We start from the raw sequence: 12,849 nt of genomic DNA, 5'->3' as shown, positions 1-12,849 counted from the left end.
ATGTGATAAGCTGTGGTGTCTTGCCAGTGTTTTGTGATTTATCTTTATGCATTCCCAAGCAAAGTTTATGGTATATTTTTACATAAAATCTAAATGGGACTTGGAATCCAACTTTTGCATATGTTTTTGTCTTTGGAGCAGAGTAGCCCTAAATCCTGTTCGTTTTTTAAATTTGGGTGAGAGCATGAAGAAGGGACACCAGCTACACTCAAAACAGATTGAACCCTATGCATTTCATAGACAACAAAAAGGACTCAGATTACATGTGTGGCTGGTGTTTGCTCTTCCTGAGTTCAGCTCTATGGGCACAAGTTTAAGATCTTTATTCTTGTGGGACACCAGCCTCTCCCAAGGCAGGTTTTATATAGGCCTATCTCACATTTACCAGTCAGTCTTGAGATGGCTTATCAATCCTAGCTGGGGTATGGAGAGCAAAAAATATGTCATTGTGGCCCAAACCTGCTCTTGGCCCTGTGTAAAATATGCATGGGCTTCCTCATTTTTATTGTACCAAGTCTATACTGTATATCCGTGCTAATAGCTTCCATGATTAGTTTGTAAACTAAGTGTTGCCTTTTAGTTTTTAACATCATCTGCAATCTTCCTTGAGAGCTACATAAATTTAATTGGAATATCTATGCAATTGCTACCAAGTCCAAAATATTTTTCTGCTATCTAATATGCAGTGGAGAAAATGTCTAAAAAGCCCCATAATTTGAACCCTCCCCTGTCCTTATGTAATGTAGGCAACAGATTCGGCTCTTTAAAAGAGTCTAAACCCACATTCAAATGTACATTTTCCTTAGATTCCAAAGAATAATCAGAAGCCGCAGTGGAAATTTCATTCCATCAAGTGCCAAAAGTAATTTGTGTTTAATGCTTAGTCTGGAGCTTAGAATGAGCTTTTACACTTGACTGAACTGTGCAGCACAGTAGATGATAGATAATTATTAGAGGCACCTTAGCAACATAGAGTGATTGGCATTGTGAAACAGTGAGAACATGCTGCTGTTAAAAGTGATGGCTTCCAATTATACCTGTGTAATTTAGAGGATGGATCAAGGTAGGGAACTTGCTTTTCATTACACACCATATTTCTCTTGAGCTTTTACTGACACTTGCACAACAGAGCACTTTTTAAAAAAATATCTACAAATACAGATTTAGGTGAAGAAAGAGATCAGAATTCTGCAACAAACACTTTATTACTGTTATTATTATTTATAGCATTTATACTCCACTCTTCAGCCAGAAGGCTATCAGAACGGCTTACGTTTTTTTAAAAATTAGACATTTCCCTGCCCTCAGGCTTACAATCTAAAAACACAAGACACAAAAGGAGAAGGGAATAGCAGTGGGAAAGGGGGAAATCCAGCAGATCTTCTCTCCTTCTGATGCCTGAACCACAGCAGATGGACTGGATGGAGGGCCCTTCTTCTTACTCGGATTAGGCCCGATGGAGTTGGCTTGCCCATCTCTCCCTCTGGATGATGGTGGATAGAGGGAGGGCCTTCATCTTTTCAAGCAAGGCCTGGAGTTGGCCTGCCCTTCTCTCCCTATGGATGATGGTGGATAGAGGGAGGGCCTTCTTCTTTCAGGCAAGGCCTTTAGGCAATCATTTCTTACTATCTGGCAAATTACTAATTTGGTAACTTCAAATATAAATTCCCTTTTCTTTCATCTTCCCAGCTGATTTCTTTGTTAGACTAGCATGCATTATCAAATGGTTGGGAAAGTGAGCAGTTAAGCTTTGTCTTACGGTTGTCAGGCCATAGTCCCAGCTTCAAGCAATTCCCAGCCTCCTCTCAGATTGTAGCTTCCATTTTTAACTGTTTGGCCAAGATCTTACATCAGAGACATGCCCATGACATTGTAGCTACACTCTTAAAAGCCAGACAGCTATGCCAAGTGAAACAATTCTGCAGCACTGGCAAGTGGGGTACTTTAGAATGATGTATCCAGCCCTCTGAGCAGCATCGGCTTCTTGAACCATCACTCATTGGTGGAATGGGGTTCGTCATGTCACCCTGCAGTGGCCTGCTCACCAGTGCCGCATGACTCCATTGCTTGGAATGGCTGAATGGCTTTTAAGATGATTTATGGGGCATTTATAAGCATGGCAATGGTACCATGATCATAAATGTAAATAGGAAACAATTATGCAGCCAAAGTCTAACTTCTGACATTGTAAGTGACATACAGGATGGCAGCCTTTGTCTTTAAGGACAAAGAGGCATCACAGGAAAGCATAACACCTCATTTATTATATCATGATTTATGTAGTTTTTAATATATGTTTCTGGTATTTCTTTGAAGCATATCTTGCAAGCGAAAGAATTGCTTGTGCCTCTGTACAGCTGCCAAGAAGGAAGAACCTTTTGGTTAGCACAATTAATATGAATACAGCTTTTAATGATCAAGACAAGTTGTCACAAGGTCCTCAGCCAAATCGTACCAAGCTGTTGAAATATGGAAGAACAAGACGTTAATGTGCATTAGTGCAACTTGTAAAGCATTTGTGCCTGGCAAGCAGGACAAAAGTAGATTGCAACAGATTTCACTTTAGTGAGCCCAGTTTCATAGCAGGAGTGATTGCGATATCACCAATACAGCAAGCTGGGCATTGCCATAGGAAGATTGTCCTTGAGCCTCAGCACTCTTTGAATGGTGAATATCATTACTGTTGGACTCTGTGATTATCATCCTATAAAACAGTAACTCATTGTAAAATACTTTTTTTTCAAATAGCAGCACAATTCTGATTTTTAAAAAACTGAATTAGTTATTCCAGTTAATTACAAAAAAATAAAATATAAATGAATATTGTTAAACCGATATACTCATAACTCATTATAGCTCTCAGTGAGAAAGGATACTAAAAATGACCACAATCCACAACACCATTTCATAAAACACATTTAATTGTAATATAGTTTATTTCTTGAGATGTTAATTAGCTGGTTTTAAATGGTCTGTTTTGAGCCACCATTTACCTGTATTAGATTCAGTGAGCAAATAGCTCCTTCTAGTGGTTCTTCATGTAGTATTGAAAATGGATACTTTAAAAACCCCACAAATTACTTAACAATTTAGAAAGCAGAGTGGATATCTTGAAATTCTGTTCATTTCTAAAATAAAATTACACTTCTTGTGCTCCTAGAAAGACTCCTATCTCTGTGATTCAATAGTTACTTTAGACTTTTCCAGTTTCTCTCACTGTTACAGTTGCAGGTGATGAGTCTATTGTATTTGCATGTATTATCAGAGTGAAACATTTAATCGCCTCTCATTTTCTTACAGTTGTGGGATAAGGTTTATGTCTCTAATTGGTTTTTGATGCTTGAGGTGCAGATTGAAATACCTGCTAGTTACTAAAGTTGACTTCTTCTCACTCTAATCTATCTCACAAGGCCTATGCAAAGCTATGTAAAATAAATGAGAATTGTAAAACATGTATACAAGGAAAGGTTTTACATGAATGTTTAAGAATAACAAACAAGTATAGTATGGAGTTATATTTCTTTTTGTGTAATTTCTCTCTTCAGGACTCTCCTTTAAAGGCTGTACAAATGCTGTGGGTCAATTTGATTATGGACACCTTTGCCTCTCTTGCTCTGGCTACGGAACCTCCCACAGAATCCCTCTTACTAAGGAAGCCATATGGTAGAAACAAGCCTCTTATCTCACGCACCATGATGAAAAACATTCTGGGCCATGCGGTCTACCAGCTCACTCTTATTTTTACTCTTCTCTTTGTTGGTAAGCTCAATTTTTTTTCTGCCCAGCACTTAAAACCATATGTTGGTAGCTTGTACAATCTAATAATGTTCTGTCATGCAACTGTATTCCTAAGAGAAAGCATTTCAGCTGTGCATGGCATGCTGTTTTTGAACCATGAATGAGGACCAATGTGTTCTTTCTGTACCTTTACCAAAAAAGCAGAGGTGAGTTGTGAGACCTAAACACTGCTGAAAACAAACAATCTCAGTTTTATACTGGAAATATCACTTGGTCCTAACCTGACCCTATTCCTTTTCCCACTTTGATAACAGTTCTTTAGCATTTACTGTCCCAGGTTAATGACACATCACAACATTTCTCATCAGAGAACTTTTTCCATGGAACATTTTCTACAAAACACACACACAAGCACACAAACACACACATGCTTAGAGCATTTTATCATATATAATATAAACTTTAAAAAATGTTTAGAGCCTTTATTCAAAGGTCTTTATTAACCCCACCCAATGCCTGTAACACTTCATATATGAAATATACATATATCTCATCTACTTGTATCTATAGTTGTCTTGGCTGGTATATGACAATCAATCATGTTAGATGACCTACATGTAGAATACAATCTAGTTATTCTTCAGGCACTGACAACCCTAATGCTTAGAGGAATGGGTTAACAAATGAATGCTCTGCTAGGCTTGTTTCTATTTAAAAAAAAATCTGTTGCTTTTGAATCAGTCACAAGTACAGGTAGTTTAAGCAAAATGTGAAAATTGCCTGGGTTCATTGACTTACATTCATCCTTCATTGAAATCGAACATTCCACTAATTATACTGAATGAAATCTTGCTGAATTTAAAATGGAATCGATTTGTAGTCCAGAGAGTGAGAGAGTGAAGCTGATGGTATAACACGCCTAACAAAAGGAAGTTAAACTGTAGATATAAAATTTGCCAGGTATATTTCCTCAGGTATGTGTTCTTAAAATAGTGTTATTTCATTTTAATCACTTTTGTTAAATAGAAGGGGACTATAGGCTGTTTCTTTACATTATTATAACATTACAATAAATAATTTCCACAGCTTTGAATGTCTGGGGGGAAAGAAGCTCTATCAGATAACATTATTTAGGGCACTGGAAAAAAATGTTCAGAAAACCCATATCACTTCTTAGTATCTCTCTGTGTGCTATAAAAGCTGTGGTTTCATGATGACATATGAGAGGCTGTTATTTAAACAATTAGAAATGAGTGATGGATGAAATTTCTTCTGCTCTATTTATAAATGGTTTCCCAGTTACCTGAGTGCAAGGGAAGAAAATATAATTGACCTCACAAGTTGTAAACTTGTTATTACATTTGCTTAAATTCTCTTTTCATTTTTGAAAACTGCTTCAGAGAACAATGAAATAAGCTGTTTAAGAAAATACTTTTAGTCATATGAGATAAAAGAAAAATGGAAAAAATGCTGGGAGAATTACGAAGTCTGCATATCACCATCTGCCAATTTGATTGAATATTGTCTCAGTGTTTAGTTATAGACAAAGCTTCATCGATTAAGCATGGTCTAAAGGCAATAGCTCACTCCTTATGCTCCATCTCAATAACTGGAATCCAGAGTCATACTTTCTTGGAGATGCAAAAAAAGAGAGTGTCATCATAGGGAATTGTTGCTCCTAAACCAATCCAGTAAGAATATGTCTAGCCCTGAAGCCCACAGCTACCCCCACATCCTATAGCCGTAAAGTCCATAAAATATGTGACTGTATGAAGAAATTCTTTCTCTTGACTTACATAAATCTTCTGCAAATTTATTTCACATCTTCTGGTTCTAGTATCAGACTACACAGGAATGATACATGCATCTTTTAATCCCATGATTCTGATTCATTTTTCTTTAAAAACAATAGCGGGGCAGGGACAATCTGGATTAGGAAATAAACCTGCAGCAGAAGCTTGAGATTCTTTTTTTCTGAACCCTGAAGCTGTCATTTGTCATCATGGCTGCTAATAGTGGCAAAGAAAAAGCAGTTTCAGGGAGTTGGAGGGAGTGGCTTTTTAGCTGAAAATATGCAGAGTAAATGTGTCTTTGTGCCATGGTCCCAGTTCAGAACATTCTTCTTTGGATGACAGCAGTGCAAGATCTTCTACTGCTTGAAGCTGGAAAGCATGACCTCCCCCCCAGTAACTGATGTCCCTTCCACTGGCACCACTTCATCAACTGCCAACCACTGCCTCACTTTGAGACATAGGTTGTGTGGGCAGGGCCTTTGTAGTGTAGAAGGTTGGAAGTATTCAGGCTCCTTTTTGTAACCAGTAACCCTCTCCAGAAAGCCCACTCTATGTCTTGCTTTGAGGGAATTCAGAGGCACACCCTTAAAAAACCACTATGGTGACTTACTCCAGAATAACTGTTGGACCCATGCCATAAAGGGCTTTATAGCATCACCATGTTTTTGGTTTGATTTGCCTTTTATTTATTATCTATATATTATTTTTGTTAAGTTATTTGTTTTAATTGTTTTATTAAACAGTGGGCCCATGACATTGTTGGGCTAGGGATACACAGATTAGACCATATCACCGTGGATCACCATGGCCCATATTATCCAATGGTGGCATGCACACATGGATGTGCTGACACAGGTGCTCACACATTACCCACCCATTGATTAATATGGGGCATGAGCATCCATTTCCCCATCCTTGGGGACCCCAGAGTCAAATCCCCACAAATCTCTTATCATCAACCTATATTTGTTTTACAAGGGTTTTCAATTCTTTCTTTCTTTTTATATATTTTTTTGTTCTCCTCATTTGGACAAGACTTCTATTTCCTTTTTTAAAGGAAGATTGCTTGTGTTTTTATAGTTTCTTTGAGTCTGCCCATTAGCCACAGTGATGTCATCTTGAACAGTCCTAATGTATGACAGAAATTCTAAGTTTTCACTATTGTGGCTTTAAACAATTTAAACACCCTAGAGAGAAGATTGATCTTTCCTCTCATTCCCCTTCTATTTTCTGTTAACTCTTCTCTCACCATTACCATTTTTAAACCTTATGTAGACTTTTATCAAATTTTGAGCTTTGCTCAAGTTTAAAACTAGTTGCCTTCTTCCCAATTTATCCCACTGCTTCAAGAAGTTCAGAATTTGAACATGTGTTTACCTAGTGAATGTGAGGGCAGTTGAGGTCATTCATATTACAACTTGTTCCCTTTTCCCTGATATCTTTTCCCAGCTCAAAATTATCCTCAATGTTTTGATTGAATGTGAAGCATGATTACATATTTCCAGTAGTAGATTAATTTTGGTCTGGATATGTTCATTCAGAATTATTATGTGGAAAAATTTATTTCATTAATCTCCATATCCTGTTTACTGAAAATATTCTTATACTGTTTGCAACTCTGACCACAATATATCTTTACTCTGTTTTTCATAATATCTGCATTCACTGATAATTTTATTCTACTTATTCTCTACATGCCACCAGGATTCAAATATGATCACTATATCAATTATGCTGTGTAGAACTATCCATTCCAGCTTCCTCTGCTTGGCTTGGAGACTTATAACATTGCCATATAAATGTCTTACATTACTTTCCAAATGCCCTTCTATGCATATCGGTCAAGTTCTACTCTTTTTCTCCATTTAAATGAATTCCTGAATCCTCCTGAACTCATTATTCCTCGGTTCCTTTCGATTTCCCTCAAATTCATTTTAACACTTACTTAAAATATAAATATTTAAATTAATAAATAAATGAATAAATCTGCAGACTTTGGTTTCCTTACATTTCAATTTGAGCTTACAATATAAACTTCGTTGGCTCCTTGATTTTCTCTTGTACCTACCAAGCTTTTTTTTCCTTTCATTCCCATTTTTTCATTCATGCCCTGAGACCCATGAGTTAAGAATGTCTAACTGACTTTGTGTGTGAAACAGGATGTGCAGTCTTGGGAAACCTAGACTTTGACATGTTGCAGAGTTGGCAGTTTCATAGGTATTTATTAGGTATTTATTACTGTTTTTACTGTGGATTAGGCTTACTGTTATGGTTGTGGTTATGACTATGATTGGACAGAGCATTAACACTGTGGAGTGGTGGAGTGGTTTGCATATTGGACTAGGACTCTGGGAGACCAGGGTTTGAATCTCCCACTTAGCCATGGAAACATGCTGGGTGACCTTGGAAAAGTCACTCTCTCTCAGTCTCAAAGGAAGGCAATAGTAAAGCCTCTCTGAAAAAAAATGCTTGCCAAGAAAACACTGTTAACAGGTTCATCTCAAAGCTGCACAAGTAAAAAGAAAATGACTACAAGGCACACAACAACAATTTGACAAGCAACCTAAATTGAATTGTGGACACGTGAATTGAAACATAATTTGAATTAGGTGTTTTAAGATTTTCTTTTCTGTTTCCTTCTTGTAATCAGGTGAAAAAATGTTCAAAATTGACAGTGGCAGGAATGCACCCCTCCACTCTCCACCTTCTGAACACTACACCATCATCTTCAATACCTTTGTTATGATGCAGCTGTTTAATGAAATCAATGCACGCAAAATCCATGGTGAAAGGAATGTTTTTGATGGCATCTTTAGAAACCCTATATTTTGCACTATTGTACTGGGTACATTTGCTGTTCAGGTAAGCATTATACAGAGTTGATGCATCAAAATGTTATTTGCACATTCCACTGTAAGGTTTCTCTACAACCCTCCATGCTAACCTGATATTCTTTGAAAAACCAAAGGTTTTGTTAGATATGTTACATATAAATAAAATACATTTATTGACAATTTAAGCAAATGCTCTGATTTTTCTTTTGCTGCTGTCTGTTTTCTGGTTGTTTTAATTTAATCCTTCTTTCTTTTTATCCTCCAATCTATTGCTTTCTCTTTCGAAGTTTCATCTGGTATTTCTTTTAGTTGTTTGTCATTTGCTTGTTTTGCTCTTCTACAATCCAAGAATCAGATTATGTGAAGGAAGATGAGAAGAAGCAAAAATGCTAGAATGTAATATATTCTTTTGAAACTCATCTTATTGGTGTAATAGTTTTAAAGCATATCGAGTTATTTTTAAGATAGTACAGTTCAAAAATATATTAATAAGTAATCTTGGTTACAATAAATCTCATGATGCCAGACTTTTTTGATAAAGAAAAAGTTTCTTCACAATCTTTTACAAAGATCTTAAACTTGAAATTGAATAGCCAATCTTGGATACTTTGCTCTCTTAAGATAGCAAAGGCAGTATTGCTGAAATGGCATATCTTAGATTACATGAGACAATAGGTATGTAGTGTTGAGTCTGGCTTAATCTAGTGTGTACAAAGGATATAAATCTGTTTTCTTGAAGCTTAGTTGTGAGAGAGGAAAAAAATTGACCTGTTGATAAAGTTAATTTAAAATTACTGTGTATCTAAATAAAATCTAACAAGCAATTACAGAGCATATTGACTAAATCTATCAAAGTCATCACTAGTAATTTAGGGTTCCTATATATAAAGTTGTAACACTAGTGGGCTAGTCCTAAATATGAAGTTGTAACACTAGTGGGCTATTACCCATAACTTGTTTTCATAAGTGATCATTGTTGTTTAATGTATAAGGGCTTGATTTTTTGGGAGGGGGATTAATGAGAATTTATGGTGTGTCGGGGCAAAATGATACATGCATGCATAAGTGTGGTTTACATGCACCCAGGTCTCTTTCTGGAGGGGACACAAAGAGCAGATCACTTGCTCTTTGCTCCTCATCCAACCCTACAGTTGTCAAGCCCTAGGAAGAGCCACAGCTGTAGTGGAAAGGGGAGGAAGGGGAATTGATTCAGACAATGAAAATATGACTATTCTGGGCCTAAAGAAAGGTCCATTCCATCTGCAAGCACACCATAGTTTTTCCCCTTCTGAGTTGAGAGCATCTGCTTCTTAATTGTCTGAATTGCCTCTCACCTCCCTTTACTTTCAACCAGTAAACAGGAGAAGCAGAGGGTCCTCTTGGGATATACAACTCTGTGTCCTTCCTTTAATTCTATTGCATTTATTAACACTGGAAATAATGTTTACCATTATTCATTTCCTAAATGAAACACTTGGAAAAACCAGTTAGGAAGGATTCTGTACAGTTTCACCTAGTACTTGTACATCTCAAATAACTCCCTAACAGTAAGAGCTGTTTGACAGTAGCACATACTTCCTCAAAATGTAGTGGAGTCTCCTTCCTTAGAGGTTTTTAAACAGAGGCTGGATGGCCATCTGTTGGGGATGCATTGATTGAGATTTCTTGCATGGCAGGGGGTTGGACTGGATGGCCCTTGAGGTCTTTCCCAAGTCTATTATTCTATGAGTTTGTTCTAAAAGTGTTCTGAGAAATTATTCTGTGTAGAATGAAATGTGGTTTTGTTTTTTTGCTTGAGAATGGTGAGGGTTTGTGCAAAAACCTCTGTTTCCATACAGTTGGGTATATTCTTGTAAAAAGAATGCCATTTTATGCACAAAAAACAATAATCTTGCACCAAAAAAAAAGTTACACAACAAATATTGCAGAAATCTTATACAAAAAAAGCCACATGGTTTTGTTTGGCAAGATTTCTGTTATCTGTACAATATATATTGTTGTGCAGGATTGCTGTGTTTTTGTGTGGAAAACAGTGGTCTTGCAAAGAAAACACATAAAGCTGTCTGGAAAATTTGGGTTTTTTTCTATGCAACTCCAAAATTCTCCAGCTTAAAAATGGAAGAATTTCTTGAACCACTTTGGGATCCCTAAATGCTGAGGAAGTACTGTGTAAAAATGTTAGTCTTCTCCACAGTTAGGAGAAAACAGTGCAAATTATTTGTCCTCACTAGTCAAATATTGACATACCTAGCCTGTATGTCTGTGTATAAGTGTGTGTGTGTGTGTTATATCCCTGCATCTATAGAAATTTAGAACTCTGCTATCTGGTACCTATCCCAAAAAGGATATTGCTGCAACCACACCTTGTGCCTTAGTGCAGGGTGGGAAAGTGTTGTGGGTTTTTTGGGCAGGTTTCTTGCTGTTGTGCATCATGTTTGCTCAAGAGATATTTTGTCTCCGAGTGTGTCTGGTGTTTAACTTTATTGTAAACTTCCTTAGGTCTCTTGCCAAGTAATAAATAAAGTAAATTTTTAGAAAATAAAGTGTGGTAGTGGATGGGGCTAAAGCAGATGAGATCAAACCCAAAAGTAGTTCTCCATCTTTCTGAGGTTTCCCCCCCTAAATCTCCCTGTCTTTCTGCAATGCTCTTCTCTTTCCCTCACCCCTGCTCTCTGATAATCCAGAAAGTTGCTAGGGAAGGATGCAGTTATTGCAGAAGGCTTTTGAAATACTGTCAAGGACCTTACAAATTCACATCTTATTATAGCTTACTTTTTTATATTCTTGTGAAGTTTTTGTTTTTGTTTGTTTGTTTGTTTGTATATAGGGTGCATGTCTGTTTGTGCATGTACATACAAACATACACTTTTTTTCTTGGAAGAATCATCCTGATAAACCAGTGGATGACATTAAGCTGCATTATCACTATGAAGATTATCGCATGGGGATTAAAACGTTCCCCAGTGCGTTCTAATGGCCACGCACGGAGGCGTGCACGGAGAGTAATGGGAACCCGATGGGGCCCAGAACGCTATTTTACCGCACAGTGGAGCGCCGCTGTGGAACTCAATGGGAACGCAATAGGAATGCCCGGCAGTGACGACGGCGTTCCACTGTGCGGTAAAATAGCATTCTGGGCCCCATCGGGTTCCCATCATGCTCCGTGTGCGCCCCTGCGCGTGCACATTAGAACGCACTGAGGGACGTTTTAACCCCCGTGCAATAATCTTCTATGATTATGCTGAGCTTAGCCTAGTTTAGCTGCCTTGGGTCTCATACCAGGGGAAGGTGAGATATAAATTAAATAATATAATATAATATACTCTATCCCTAAATCTTTCTTTTGACCACATGTTTAAGCCTGTCTCCAGGTCTCTGCTCATTACTCTTTCTTCTGTCATTTACTGCTATTGCCTTCTCTGTTCTCTGAAAAATATTAGTAGCAAGGTTCCCACCATCCCACCCCCTTTTCTCCTTTTTTCAGTGATTCATTTTTATATTCTTTTGCCATTCTACTCTCTGTGTCTGGAACATCTCCTATATTCATTAGCCATATCAAGATATTTCTGAAAATGTCTTCTTTCAGCGAAATATTTCTTGAATCATTCTGCACCTTTTCTGCACTTCCTTGCTTGATCTCTTCCTGCTCTATCTTCACTGCATTCGTGTATCTTTTTCATCTGTCGAGTGTTTAGACTCTATAATTATAGACCATAATTCATTCTGTGAAGAATGGCATTGTTGAAAGAATGGTGTTAGAAGAAAATTAGTTTTAATAGTATTGTTTAGAGTAATTAAAAACCAGTATTTAATAGTCAAAGATAGCTGGATATAGGTAGCATTTATTCTGCCAAGTTCCTTCCATTGGATGTTTACATATTACTGCAGAATAAAAATGAAACTATCCATACTTACACCATGGCCTCAGTCTAGCTAAATTTTGTTTAAATCTCATTAAAAGCACTGACACTTAAATCAGTTGTGATTAACATGTACCATTTCTTTTAGTAAAACTTAAACATTTTTGGGCTGGGTTGGAGCTCTGGATAAACTATTTCATCTGACCATGCCTTGCTACACTGTCTTTTGTGTACTGCTTGCATGCAGACTGTAAAAGAGTTAAAGATAGCTTTCACAAAGAAAAAAAATTGATAGAAAAAGAACAGCAAAACAGAAAATTATATTTCTCTTGACACGTTTTTCATCTCTTATAGCTTTTTTTAAAACCATGTTTGTTTGTTTGTTTGTTTTGTGGTCCTTTGCAGATTGTAATTGTACAGTTTGGTGGAAAGCCTTTTAGCTGTTCTCCTTTGCAGCTTGACCAGTGGATGTGGTGTGTATTTATTGGATTAGGTGAACTTGTATGGGGTCAGGTAAGCAGCATTTATTTTAATTAGAAATGTTTTTCATTTCTGTTCAGCTGCACTAAGTCAGCTAAATCAACTTGAAATTTGTCTAGGGCCAACATGTGCATGACAGTCACA

The 12,849-nt window shown here is 37.1% G+C and overlaps 1 protein-coding gene across 7 annotated transcripts in view; it reads left to right on the top strand.

Annotated features, from left to right (window-relative positions):
* ATP2B2 (ATPase plasma membrane Ca2+ transporting 2) overlaps positions 1 to 12,849 on the top strand; it is a 166,500-nt gene that overhangs the window by 129,088 nt on the left and 24,563 nt on the right. For all 7 annotated transcript variants that reach the window (XR_006102033.1, XR_006102032.1, XM_042450235.1 and 4 more), the window contains 3 exons: positions 3,546 to 3,759; positions 8,182 to 8,393; positions 12,631 to 12,738. Coding sequence is in view for 5 of the 7 variants with exons in the window: in XM_042450235.1 (XP_042306169.1) it covers positions 3,546 to 3,759; positions 8,182 to 8,393; positions 12,631 to 12,738 (534 nt within the window). In the remaining 2 variants the exon portion in view is untranslated. The remainder of the gene's footprint in view (positions 1 to 3,545; positions 3,760 to 8,181; positions 8,394 to 12,630; positions 12,739 to 12,849) is intronic.

Source organism: Sceloporus undulatus, chromosome 2 (genome assembly GCF_019175285.1).
Source record: "Sceloporus undulatus isolate JIND9_A2432 ecotype Alabama chromosome 2, SceUnd_v1.1, whole genome shotgun sequence".
In the NCBI taxonomy this organism is placed as follows: Eukaryota; Metazoa; Chordata; class Lepidosauria; order Squamata; family Phrynosomatidae; genus Sceloporus; species Sceloporus undulatus.
Note: the sequence above shows the minus strand (reverse complement) of the source record. Positions and strands in the feature narration are given on the sequence as shown.